At 33.6% G+C, this 13,684-nt stretch overlaps 2 protein-coding genes across 3 annotated transcripts; one reads left to right on the plus strand and one right to left on the minus strand.

Moving 5' to 3' along the window:
* Nucleotides 1-407: 407 nt before the first annotated feature.
* LOC18048201 (nucleolar protein 56) lies at nucleotides 408-4,159 on the minus strand. Its single transcript, XM_006440014.2, has 8 exons — nucleotides 3,796-4,159; nucleotides 3,003-3,217; nucleotides 2,743-2,900; nucleotides 2,313-2,500; nucleotides 1,958-2,210; nucleotides 1,590-1,738; nucleotides 1,366-1,500; nucleotides 408-1,090 (listed from the first exon to the last, which is right to left on the minus strand). Exons 1-8 carry the CDS (start codon nucleotides 3,998-4,000, stop codon nucleotides 729-731), a joined length of 1,665 nt encoding a protein of 554 aa, XP_006440077.1. The 5' UTR covers nucleotides 4,001-4,159; the 3' UTR covers nucleotides 408-728.
* A 1,383-nt stretch (nucleotides 4,160-5,542) lies between these two features.
* Nucleotides 5,543-8,102, plus strand: LOC18048202 (transcription termination factor MTERF5, chloroplastic). 2 transcript variants are annotated; one of them, XM_024186883.1, is made up of 2 exons: nucleotides 5,543-7,030; nucleotides 7,525-8,102. In XM_024186883.1, exon 1 carries the CDS (start codon nucleotides 5,676-5,678, stop codon nucleotides 7,023-7,025), a length of 1,350 nt encoding a protein of 449 aa, XP_024042651.1. In that variant the 5' UTR covers nucleotides 5,543-5,675; the 3' UTR covers nucleotides 7,026-7,030; nucleotides 7,525-8,102. The 2 variants fall into 2 exon arrangements, with proteins under 2 accessions (XP_024042651.1, XP_006440079.1); XM_006440016.2 differs by having other exon boundaries at nucleotides 7,674-8,102.
* Nucleotides 8,103-13,684: the final 5,582 nt, after the last annotated feature.

A 13,684-nucleotide genomic window follows, 5' to 3' on the forward strand; every position in this document is an offset into this window, starting at 1 on the left:
AAGTCCATGCCAAAATTGGTAAACTGTGAAGTACTTGAATATTTAGCATAATAACAATCTTATTAGTTATTGTTTCTTTAATCTTACACACATTTTGAAATAAATTACGTTTAAAATTCAAGAAAAAAAAGGTAAAAATGGAGACTTTGGATTAAAAAAAAAAGTGACTGATAGAAGGCAAGAAATTGTGGAAAAAAGAGACGGAGAAAAGGCTCAAATTATGATAATATAAATTAAGGAAATTTTAGGTATTGAAATAGATTTATTAAGTAAACTTTTAAATTTTTAATATTCTTGTATGGTCATTAAGTAAATGGGTATCATGACTATCTTGATGAATTTAAATAGCGTCACCCTAAGAATTAAGAAACATGAAAAAAGACGACCGAAGAGTTTGCCAGTGCAACTTAGAAACATGTCAAGTGGGCTGGTAATTGGCATGTCAAAAGACGCGTGCAAAAAAGGCCATAGGCAATTCACTTGATGGCATGATAATACCAGTTTTTGCTACTACAATCAAAAACCTAACTGGAACATGATGATGGAAACAGACAGAAACTAAGATAGAAGTTGAATATTTGGACAAATCATCTCAAAGCACAGAGCCCAATTTCTGCTGGGCTCCCTACAGGCTACAGAAAGATGATCCCATTTCTACAACTAACATCTTGTAGACATCAAAACCCAACATAAAAATTGCAGTAGATATCAACACTGAAAACAGGCTTTTACTCGTCACCATCTTCGCTTTTTGACTTCTTTTTCTTTTTCTTCTCGCTTTTGGCTTGCACATCCTCGTCGTTATCCTCGGCCGTCTTCTTCTGCTTCTTCTTCTTCTTGGCTGTTCCATCTTCATGAGCATCAACACCACTGACTCCATTCAAATCCTCTGCTGGCTCCTCATCTAATTTTCGCTTATCCTTCTTTTTCTTCCTTTTCTCGGATTTAGGTTCCTCTGAAGCATCTCCATTTGTAGCAGCAACTTTATCCGCAGACATAGGTTCACCATCCACCGCAATCTCAGATTTCGATTTCTTTTTCTTGCTTTTCTTTCCCGAAGTATCTGTTGCTGCTTCTTTCATCTCTGTATCTGCATTTGAGAAAGTAGTTATAACTGCATTAAAATAATTAGTTAAATACCATGAAGCTGAAAAGAATATTGCAGAAAGTCAGCATGCTAACAACAATTAAAAACCTTCCGATCAAAGCCTAAGGGCCAGAATGTTTTTGAAGGCCAAATGCATGTGAAGCTAAGCATGAAGCATCCAGACTGTATCCCATCCGTACATCTTTTCAATGACCAACCGTATATTTCAATTGAATTTGTAAGGAAAGAAAAATGAACAGTTTTAAGTCTATGCCCACCATTGTTTTCAGTGCTTTCAATTGCAGCTTTCATCACATCAATGTTTTTACGAGGTGCAACTCCCTTATCGTAAAAGTCCAGCCGCTCTTCAACTTGTTCACGAAGTTTCTCCCCAAAAATGGTAGTGTTTTTTTCTGAAGCAAAAGAAGATGAAACAAAGTTAATTTAAAAGGAAAATAGTGAAGTACTAGACAGAATAATTTATCATAATAACAGAAGTTACCTGCAAAACAGTCAATGCGAGATGCAATAGAACACTTGTTTGCAAGGTATCGAGCCATACGGCCCTTGTTCCGGGCAGAAGCTCGACCAATGAAAGATGAGTGGAAAATCAGACCATACTTTGGTGTGTTTCCTCGAGTTTTTAATGCTCTGAAAACAAAATTTCATGAATCATATGAGAACTTAAAAGCAATTAGGAAATCTCTTAATAGCAAATACATCAGCTCACAATCAAAGTAACAGTATAAATAATAGCTTTTGAAAATGAAAAATCAACTGGAAATAGGTTCTTGAAATTCAAAGCCATTTCAATTCCAATTCTAATTTTCACAAAAATTTACAAGCAACCCAATTGATAGAGTAAAACACCTGAAGAGTGCTTTCTCAGCACCAAGGATCTGAAGGGTAGAAGATGGACACTTAGCCAGATTTGTGAGACTACCAGCATGAGAAATCAACCGAGCCCCAACAACTTCACCAATCAAGGAGGCCAAATTGGGTGCAATATCATTCATTTTAGTAACCAGATACTCATAAAGTTTCTTCCTGTACTCAGAGAGGTCCATCACCCTTTGAGCAAACATCTGGACATTAACTAAGTCAACTGCAGACAAATCCTGTCCTGCAAGCGGGGAAAAAAGTGAAAGCTAAAAATGCTAAGTTTGACATGCAATATCACAAGAGTATTTTAACTTTGACATGCAATATGAAAAAGTTAAATTACCCATTGATGCTTTGCCAGCCTCCACAATCTCCTTGGCCTTGTCTTCATCCCCAAGTATGTCTGTTAAAGCCGGGACCATGTCATCAGTCAACTTTGACTTGTCCTCTATAAGTTTTACAACTCGGGCATAGAGATAGTTGTCATTGACAATCTTGACTAATTCAGGGAAATGCCATGAGTACCACTCCCTGCAGGAAGTTATAAAACAGAGAACAAGTTTTCAGTAAGGAAAATTGAAAAACCAGCATCTTTTTTATACAACAGCAAACTCCAAACTCCAAATTCTTTAAAGTTAATAGATAAAGTTGACAAGGTTAAATTACAAGAGAAAGCCTACAATTTTGTTTCCATAGATAATGATAGATTAACTTTATTTTTCAAGGCATATAACTTTGAATTAAAATAATAATTAGGGATGGTCGTAACAAACCTCACACGCATGGAGAAGGAATTGATATCCTTGTCAAGAGTATCCAGAAGAAAAATTGCTTGAATAACCATATTGTCAACTCGGTTGACATTGAATTTCACCTTTGCTCTGCTGTAACTGTGCCCCAAACCAAGCTGAGCTTTTTCTAAGTCACCAGGCTATGAAAGTTGAGAGATAGATAGACAGTATCTTTATGAGAAAACCACCGTCATTCCTTCAAAAATTAACAAAGAAAAGTACATAGAAGGGGAAAGGCAAACCTTTAAGTCCTTAATGAACCTATCAAAATGCAGACGCACACCACGAAGAAGTTCAAGAACAAACTCATTGCTTTGACAAGGAATCTTAGTCTCCTCAAATATATGGGACCCAATCTTAGGCTCGGATACTCCCAAACTAAATTTTGCCTTCTTTCCTTCCTTAACTTTTGGGAGATTAAGCTCCAAAAAGTTCCTCAATTCATTGGTCATAAGCCCTGCAAACCCACACCGTTAGATGCTATGCTAGGCCAAGGTTGAACACACAAGTTGAATCAAACTGAGTATAACATTTAGATAACTTTGAGAAAATCAAAATAGATAACTTTGGTTAAAACTAAAACAAAATCGGAGAAACATGTGCTGCATGAAAATCTTCATCTAGTGAATTTTTTAGTTTTAACCACATGCAAACGAACACAACATAAACCAGGCCAGATAAACTCATACTTTGCACAAGAAAAAGCAATTTAACTGGCGTACTAGATCTACCTCAGCAACCAAATATTAGAAGCTAAAAGCCAAAAAGAACTGAACAAAAGCAAAAACAAGCCACTGAAACAGTTTCAGTGAAACTTGAGCATAAAGAGACATGCAGCAACAACCTCAAAAGAATGCCTTGTGAAGTGGAAAACGAAACATGCCAACAAACAGTGTATTCTATTAACCTAATACAATAAATGGAACATCCGCTAACATTAATTTAAACAGGTGATGAAACAGAATGAGCATGAATAAGGCATGTCACTCAACTAAAAGAGAGATATTGAATCTAGGAGGTGCTGAGCAAAGTCACCTTCAGAAACAGAGTTGCACTGATTAAGAGCATCGAGAGCGGACTCGAATGGGTGAAAGGCCGTGAGCTGAACGACTTTACCGAAGCGGTTCATATCGGAAATGGAGCTTCGAACAGCCTCAGTGTTTTGCCCGATTTGGTCGAGACCATGAGCCAAAAACAGAGAGTAACCAGAAGCCGTCTCGTACAACAAATACAGAGCCATTGAAGCGGCTCGAAATATGAAACGCACAAACGAATGACGAACACAGAAGCAATATATTCGCCAGGTGTTGCAGCTACCCGGTCCCGCTGAGTGAAAGCCTCCCTTTTTCTTTCTTTAGAGGTGTAGCGGGAGAGCGAGATTCAGAGCAGATTTAGGGTTTTAAGGTATTAGAATTTTTATAGCTTGTTTTGCTGTGCTCTAAAACGGGTTGACCCGTATTCACCCACATTTCAGCCCAAATTTTAAGGGCTAGGGTTTTAGTTCTAGTTTAGCACAAGTTTAGATTTAAAAATATATTTTAATTTTTTTTAATAATTTATATATTTACTTTGTTGTGTAATTTGTCAAGAATAATGATATAACCACAAACTCTTGTACAAACTTCTTTCGTACAAACTGATATAGCACGATAAAATTGATTGAATTAAATATTACTTGGCCTACATGGTTTATTTTTTTATTTTATATTTTCATTCAACCAATGAATTAATGACACGTCAGTTTATACAAGAGTTTGTGACTGTATTATTACTCATTTGTTATATATACATTAAAGTGCTCCTAGCAAATGTAATTTTTTTTTCTTTTTTTTTTTTTTGTGTGCGTGTTTGTTTATAGGTTCAAAACATTCAGGAATTGCTATCCAACGGACTGTTTGATATGTAGAGTTCAAAAGTATTTTTTATGCAAACAAATTATTAGTTATAGGTTAATTTCAATGTGGCAAATGTGTACTTCATTTTTTATAAATTTTTTTTAGTGTTAAAAAAATAGATGAATGGTGAAAAAACTTATTAAGTTTCAAATGTTCATTGGTGATCAAAAGAAAATTAGTTCAAAGCAAAACGTTAATGTCGCCTCAAACAACTAAAATTAAGTTGTGATCGAGTTAGTTTTGAATAATCTTATACTACTTGAGAATAATGTTATACTTCTTAAGTCATAGCCGAGTTTTTTAAACCCTAATCATGGTTGGAAAAAAAAAGGTTATATTTCTCACATAAATATTTTTAATTTTATACAAATTTTCAAATAAATCTTATTCAAATATAGTTTTGTAAGTAATTTTTTTACTAATAAAATTTAATTATTTAGTTTTCAATCAAAAATTTTATTACTAATTGAAAAATTAATATGATAGATAAACTTTTAAAATTATGTCCTGCAAAGAATAAAATATATAATGAACATTTTAGACAATTTATCATTTTTGAAAAAAATCCTCCAACCTCTAATAAAAATCTAAAATTTAAATTTTTACTAATAAATATAAAATAACTTATGTAATCTTTAAAATATCTTCTCAAAATAAAATCAAACAATAAAAATAAGTAAAAAAAAAAACGATTGAATAAGTATTCATAACTACTAAATTATTCATATCAAATATGAAGCTAAAGTGCTAAACCCCAGCATAAAAGGGCCTTAGAGCCCAAATTGAATGGCCCAAAAAAATGGAGTTGGGCTCCCTCGGCCTAAACCTCCCATCGTCAATATGTTTTACTTCACAGATTCAAGCAATTCTTGTAGGCAGCCGCAGCACGCACAAAATTTTGAAATAAGAGCAGAGACGAGGGAGAAAAGAAGACATTGCTTCAACTACATTCACTGTCACAATCATCAGTAAACGGGTAATTATTCTTTATATAATTAGTAACTCTTTGCTTCTGTTACAATGATTCGCTTGATTCGCCCAGAATTGTTAAATGTTAAGCCAATAGCTTCACCACTTGGCTATGGTAACTCGTTTTCGGCATTTTCTCACAGACCCGTTACAGAACTTGATAAAATCACTTGCACACAACCTCTCACTGTCTCTGACCTCCAAAAATCATGTGGGTTTTCATTAGAATCAGCCGTTTCAGCTTCCGAGAAGCTTCGTGTTGACACCACCGACAAGATTGACTCAGTTTTGAAGTTACTGAGAACCCATGGATTGACTCGGTCCCAAATCAACAACTTCGTTACAAAACGCCCTTCGGGTGATTTGGGCGATACCCTTGAGCCCAATTTGAAGTTGTTCAAGTCCTTGGGGATTACTGGTGCTAATCTAGCTGAAATGCTGAATAAAGAACACAGGGTTCTTGAAAGTGATGCATATGCTACAGTTGAGTTCTTTAGGACTAATGGTTTTAGTGACAGCCAGATTAAAAGTATCACCGTGAAACGTCCTAAATTCTATGTGTACAATCTCAAAAAATGTATGAAGCCAAAGTTGGAATTTTTCAAGTCCCTGGGCTTTGCAGAGCTTCAAATGGCAAAATTTTTGTCTTCACAGCCATATATTTTAGAGAGGAGTCTGGAAAATCACATCATTCCTTGTATTGAGATCCTTAGGCGTGTTCTTGACACTGATGAGAATGTCCTAAAAGCAATAAGGGCTGGCTGTCTCGTACTTGAATACGATATTGAAAAAGTGCTTGAGCCTAACATAGCAATCTTGGTAAATCATGGTGTACCAAAATCATTAGTTGTGAAATTGATGTTAATTCAACCAAGGACACTGCTTCAAAGTACTGCTCGTCTTAATAAGATCATTGACGAAGTTAAGAAATTGGGTTTTGACCCAACTAATCTGCTATTTGTATTAGCCATCCGTTCTATGGCTGTAATGAGTAAAGCACTTTGGGAGAAAAAGTTGGAAGCTTATATGAATTTTGGTTTGACTAAGGATGAAGTTTATTCAGCATTTAGAAGGCAACCTATGTTTATGATCGTATCTGAGCAGAAGATAAGCAAGTTGATGGATTGCTATGTGAACAAATTGAGCATGGAGCCTTTAATTATTTCCAAGCACCCATATCTCTTACTTTTTAGCTTGGAGAAGAGGATTTTGCCAAGGTGCTCTGTTCTGCAACTTTTGATGTCAAACAAGGTGATAACGGAAGATTTTAGCCTTACATATATGTTCAAAATGACTGAAAAACAGTTTATAGAAAGGATTGTGAAAAAATATGAGCATAAGGTTCCTAAAGTTGTTAAGGCACACCAAGGCAAGATAAAATTTCAAGGATTTCTCAAATGACCAAGGTAAATCACTTTTGAGTTCAGTTTTAGGTCGTTAAATATAGGTTACCAGGACAACTTGCTTTTTGTTCATTTTCTTGTGTCACCAGAAAGCAAATAATGAATGGTCACTAAAAGGATTCAGCGACTTTTATCTGCATTATACATCATGCTTAGCCTGCATTGTATTCATTATGTTTAATGAAAACAAATCTAAAACTGAAAAATGTATGCCTTACTTGAATTTGAGAATAACCTGATGAATCAATAAAATCTTTTGCCTATTTCTCTTTCCATGTGCCACTGCATTTGAGGAAGTTCAGCCATGAGGCTCTTCAGATTTGATTCAACACTCTTGCAGCATTTTGTTGTTTTTACTCAAGTTGTTGTTATAGTGATTTTGTTTTTGTTTATTTTGCAAATATGTTGATCTTCTTGAATAGCGCTAGATGAACACACAGTTAAGTTTCGAGTTTGTTTCTTCTCTCTTAAATCCTTGTTTTTTCTTTTTTGCCCAGGAGAATTAGGTTGCCTTTTTTTTATTCCCTTTCCCAAGTGAAGCTGAAGGTTTCTCTTCAGAATTTCACCTCTGCACGGTTTCTCTTGAATTATTTCTTTTGATTGGTAAATCAATTCAAAAATCCTAAGAGGATAACTCTACTCTCAGGGAAATGGCTTGTTAATTGTGGGTTCAACTGGAAGTCATCAGCCAGTTGGGTCATTTCTGTGCGTTGCCTAAGAATGTGCATGAGAACTTCAAACATCTGTACACTGGTTCATCAGGGTGGCTGTACATCAAGGTGCAATAGCACTATCAACCAACTCAGCGGCAGATGAGCTTCCTTCTTACCTTGGCCACCGTCTCTTCTCTTGTTGCTTGTGGGAACCATCATCCTGATGCTCCTAATCTACTCTGTAATTTTTTTTTTTCCTTTAATCTTTTGATCTTTCATGGGTGAGAAACAGAAATTGTATTGATGAGAGAGTAAGTGCAAGAAGTAATGCAAAATTACAGCGAATTGTAGATGACAAATTTTATGAGAATAAGAGTTTCTATTAATACAGTAGGTAATAAACCCCAAAGGAAAAAGTTGGGGGTGCGGAGGAAAAAAAAAAAAAAAAGGCAAAGCGAACAATGGGTGATATGAGTGAGAGAAAGAGCAAGTTATTGGCATAATAAAGAAAGTTTTTAAACCGGTGAATGGTGTTAGCAGTCTTCCAGGGGGAGTTTTCAAGTTATTGATGCCATGGTGTGCAAAAGGGAAAAATACAAAAGGAGAGAGAATTGTTAAGGATATGTTTGGGATTTATTTTGAGTCAGTGTACTGAGTTATAGTTTATATTTTTTATTTAACGAGTGAGTGTCTATAATATTAGAGCACTCAAAATATATTTTTTAAAGTGCAAAATTACCCTACCTTTTGCCCATTTGTACAAAATAGGCCCCTGACCCTTGTTAAATCTTTTAACCTCTTTTAAACCTTTACAACACCCCATTTGAAATTTTTTCCCCCTTAAAATACCACCAGTTAAATATATAAAATAAATACTCAATATACTTAAATTAACCATCTTCCAATAAAAATTTTCTAACAAAATATATTTTGAAAATTTTCATTTATAAAATACGTACAAACTCTAAAATCTTAATTTATTTTCTTCTTTATATACTTCATGTCTCCATAAATTTAAACTCTTATAATTTTCTCAAAATAAACAAAGAAATTATTGATTAAATTAAAATATAAATATAAATTATGAAATGGAGTAGGTGTAAAAGAGTTGTTAAAAGAAGAATATATTTTAAGTGTTTTATTAAATTTTCATTCAATAAATAAGAAATGAATAAATTTGTCTTTTGTTAATTATAGGCATAACTGACGGTCATCGTCAGTTAGCCACTCGGTGCTTCTATATTTCCTTCAGCCAATGGCTGTATTTTTGTAACATTTTGCCATTTTGGTGATGGCTGTATTCATTGAGTCGGCCACAATTGTCTTTCGAAATACACACACCAATTAGCCCCACCTTACGTACCTATCGATTTGCATGTCCTTTCTTATTAGAACAAAATTGAATTGGAATTGTTGATTTAAAAAACGACTTCAATCCAAAATTCTGTCCCACAGTACTACTGTCAGGATTTGGGCTTAGGGATGATAAATAAATATCCAGTAGGTTATGAAAGTTATTGATTCATGTGCAAATATGTAATTATCCATATCTATAGATAATTTTTAAAGTATTCATGCCTTTGATCCATAATATCTTGGATGGGGATATCCAACTTGGATTGATTAGATCGTCATCCCCAAATTGGGCTAGATTGCTTGAACAACCCAACCAAAAATACTTTGGCTATATACGGCGGGCCAATCATAAAGCTTTCACGCAGATGTAAATGTTTTATGATGCATCAGTTTTTCATTTCCGGCAATTCTCCGAGAAAATATATACCTCAAAAAATTGCGTTACAGTTACGGGTGGGCATAGGTCAGGTTAGGAGGATTGAAAAAATTCTAACCCAATCGAACCCGCAGAACCACATATTGGGTTGGGTTTTGGACAAAGGTTCGTCTTCGTAGTCTAATTTAAAATTGTTTAAAATTAAAAAAAATTATAAAAATAAATTAATTAATTAGAAAAAACTAAAAACACACACACACACACACAAATATGAACATCATATAAAAAATATACAACATTTTAGAGTCTAACAATCAAATTATTAGTTCACAATTAATGAAGACAAAAACAAATAATAAATTCAAAGTCTTATTTAACACAAAACACTAAAGTCTAAACAATAGCAATCAGTAGGAGTTTGATAAAGATTAGTCTAGATTAATGGTATCAAATTCCGATGCCAACAATGACTCTACAAAGCAATCAAAATGAAAATATTAGGTATATATGTTATAACAAATACATATATTTATCTAACCTAATTAATTTACTAAATTTCATATATTCTCTTCTCCATAATGAAGCTAATTTTGCCCACATTTCAAGCTCTCCACCATTTTTGGACTCAAAGCAGCTCAAAATGGATCAGAGAATACGCCCTACTGCAGTTAATGCAGACTCATAAGCAACTATAGATATTGGGAATGTCTTTGACAACATAAAACAAGATTTTATACTTCCTACCATTTAGCTTCCACTAATTCAATAAATCAAATGAATCATCAAAAAAAGTTTCACGGTCATCTAATGAATATTTATCCACTTCATTTTTAAACTCAACACCATCCTAGCACCATCCTCCTCCAATTTCTTCTTTTTCCATTTTAAAAGCTTTACTACCTTAGCTAATCTATAATCGATATTGTCACTTCTTTTTCTCCAACTCTGGTGACAAAATGAAAACAATAGAGGATTGGCTTTGGCTATTACTATCACTTCTAGCATCATTATTTATGTAAAATCATACAATGATGACAATAAATCCTTAATCATTTTTACTAATTCACACATGACTTTTTCATCATACAACCCTTCAAAACAAAATTTCACAAAAGTCAATTTGCAACATGGATCAAGCACAACAACAATAATTAACGACTTATTTAGTGTTTCAAGGGAACCCCAATATTTACTATACTTCTCTTTTATCTTCTTGGCCATTGCACTCGCATGAGAATCTTCACTTAGTATCAATTCTTTTAACTTTGACTCAATAAAAATATAAAATGCATCTCATGAAAATATAAATGTGATGTAACAGGCAAAGAAGCACTCAACTTTTTTGTTATTTTATAAAAATTCTCCAAAAAATTATTCAACACACTTGCATTCGCCCAATCTCAGAGTTCAAGTGGCCTAATCCTTTCTTTCCACCCTTTTTCTCTTCAAAATAAGATTTATAAAATCCATCATCATTCTCCAATCATTCAAAAGCATTCAAGAGCACTCTTTTATATCGAATAGGTGGAATTCCACTAAGTAGGCACATCCATCACAACAAAATATGTATAGAATCAAGTTTTTCATGCTCAACATATTTTCTAAATCTTATTAATTTAGAAGGTGATGATATTAAATATTTCTTAGCATAATGAATGTTAGAATCAGAGTTATTCATCTCTTTTAACCCCTTTAGTCACAATCAATTTTATAATGTGTGCACAACATCTAACATGAAGACAATCATCATTGAACACAAGCCTATCCCAATTACTCAACCTCTTTTTAAAATAAAAATAGTCAAATCATTTGAATTTGCATTTTCGACAATATTTATAAACACCCTATCAATACCCAATTCAAGCAAGCAAGATTCAATCAATTTTTCAATTTTATCCCCTTATGATTACCGATCTGGCAAAAGTTTTATAATCATTTTATGAAGTTGCCACTTATCATTAATAAAATGGGTTGTAATAACCATGTAGTTCAAATTTTATATATTAAAGTCCAACAATCAGTTGTTATACAAAATTCTAATTCTATATATATTAGAGGCAAACACAATTTTCAAGTACAATTAATACACATATCTAGTAGCAATTCTCCTAAAAAAAGTATCAAGTTTTGTGTACAAACTTTGCTCGTTAGTTTTGAAACTCTTCTTTCTCAACAAAACTAAGAGACAATTCATCAATCATTATCATCTCAATGCATGCTTTTTTAAGTTCCTCTTTCCTACAAGACAAAGCCACAAGACTTCCGCTACCACCAATTATATTATCCACCGACACTAAGGTTTTTTTTTTTTGTTTTTGGTTTTTTCAAATCAACTTTTCTGTTAGCATAGATTGTGCGCACTAGCAAGTGATTCCATAAAGTATGAGTCTCGATAAGTCTAGAATGATACGCATATACTTTAAAATAGTACTTACACTTACATTTAGTATCATTCTCGAATTTTGTGTAACATTGCCATAGTTCTGAAACTTTCCCACCTTTTCTCTTGCCAATGTGTGTACTTGTAGTACTATCAATTATTTTGAGCAGTAGAAGGTGCATAGGTATCCCCTTCTCCAGCATTACTAGACGGATTTGCTTACGTCTACAAGGAAAAAGTTTCAGAACATATGAAAGTTGTCATTATCTTATTAATAATTAATAAACAAAGATGATGACGATGATAAATTATTATTATTATTATTATTATGCCAATTTGATTGAGCTTGACACCTTAACAACCAAATATTGACCAATTGGTTTCATAAAAAAATATTATAGAGCATCGAATAATTGTATCTGAATAGATTGGGCTTGACCTATTGACAACCAAAATTGACTAATCTGTTTCAAAATAATAATATAAAATTAGAAACAAGCAAGAGCCTGTGTGGGCGGGCTGCCATTCAGGAAGGAGTACGAGTTCTGATGTTGTGCAATGTCCTGTGTACGAGCGGCTGTGTTTTGAGCTTAAGGAATTTGTGTCTACTTCTATAATTGAGGAGGTTGCGGCTGTTGCAGCTCTTGTGACATTGCTTTATTATTGTTTTACTTTTATATTTATATTTTTGTTTTATATTTTTAATCTTTATATAATATATCAAAATTGCTATTTCTTTTAGCCATTCGTTCTATGGCAGTAATGGGTAAAGAACTTTGGGAATAGAAGTTGGAAGTTTATATGAGTTTTGGTTTGACAAAGGATGGTGTTTGTTCTGCATTTAAAAGCAACCTATCCGTATGCCTGTTTCTGTGGAGAAAATAAGAAAGTTGATGGGTTTCTTATTAACGAATTGAGCATGAAGCCTTCTTTTATTTGCAAGGATCCAAATCTGCTAATGTTAAGCTCGGAGAAGATTGTTGAACTAAGGTGTCTAGTTTTGCAACTTTTGATTTTGAAGAATTTGATAAAAGGAGATGTAAGCCTTGTTAACATGTTCAGAATTAATTAAAAGATGTTCTTGGAGAAGTTTGTGGAGAAGTATCGCCACAAACTTCCTGAAGTTGTTGAGGCATACCAAGGGAAGTTGAGATTTCAAGGATTTTCGTTCGAGTTGAAAATGTGGGTGGTTGTTCTTATATGGGCAAATGATCTAGGTAGAGCCATCTGATTTCGAGTTCAAATTTAGTTTATTGGAGTGACAATGGAGGTTACTGGATCAAATGTCACCAGCTTGCAGCAGGAAATAGTTTCTAGGGATCTGCAACTACTTTCATCTGCAAAATAAATCATAAATAACTTAAGACTGAATTAATTTTAGCTTCCATAACCATGAATTCCCAAACGGAGACTATACAGGCTTATTTGATGATGGGATGGTGCAACAAATTGGTTCAGAACTATGCTTTCATATCTGGAGAGACCACTGTGGAACTGACATAATCTAGGAGTCATGAAGTTCTTTGCCTAGTTATTTTTAAATATTTCATGATATCTGAGGAATTTCAAGTGTGAGGTCTTCAGATGTTATTTAAATTTTGAACAATGCTTACTCAGCAAATTTTGTTATTTCCTGAAGGCTGTTCAATGAAATGATTCGATATTGTTCATTTAAAGTACCCGTTTATGTCCTGGGAAAGCACTTGATGAATGAATAGACATATGTTTTGAGTTCATTTTTTTTCTCCGTTTCTTTTCCCTGTTAAATGTTTTACATTTCTAGCATTGGAGAATTTTAAACTTAAAACTTTATTCAGTATGAGTCTTAAAGATAAGTGCTCAGTATTTCAGTGTAATGTTAAGAAATGTGGACTCAAATACTGGAAGATATA

Source organism: Citrus clementina, unplaced genomic scaffold (genome assembly GCF_000493195.1).
Source record: "Citrus clementina cultivar Clemenules unplaced genomic scaffold, Citrus_clementina_v1.0 scaffold_3, whole genome shotgun sequence".
Lineage (NCBI taxonomy): Eukaryota > Viridiplantae > Streptophyta > Magnoliopsida > Sapindales > Rutaceae > Citrus > Citrus x clementina.

Coding starts and splice junctions, on each gene's coding strand:
- LOC18048201 (XM_006440014.2), bottom strand. CDS start 4,000: ATGGCTCTGTATTTGTTGTACGAGACGGCTTCTGGTTACTCTCTGTTT. Junction 2,501..2,742: donor TCCTTCTCCATGCGTGTGAG/GTTTGTTACGAC, acceptor AACTTCCTGCAG/GGAGTGGTACTCATGGCATT. Junction 1,091..1,365: donor TGAAAGCACTGAAAACAATG/GTGGGCATAGAC, acceptor TCTCAAATGCAG/ATACAGAGATGAAAGAAGCA.
- LOC18048202 (XM_024186883.1), top strand. CDS start 5,676: ATGATTCGCTTGATTCGCCCAGAATTGTTAAATGTTAAGCCAATAGCT.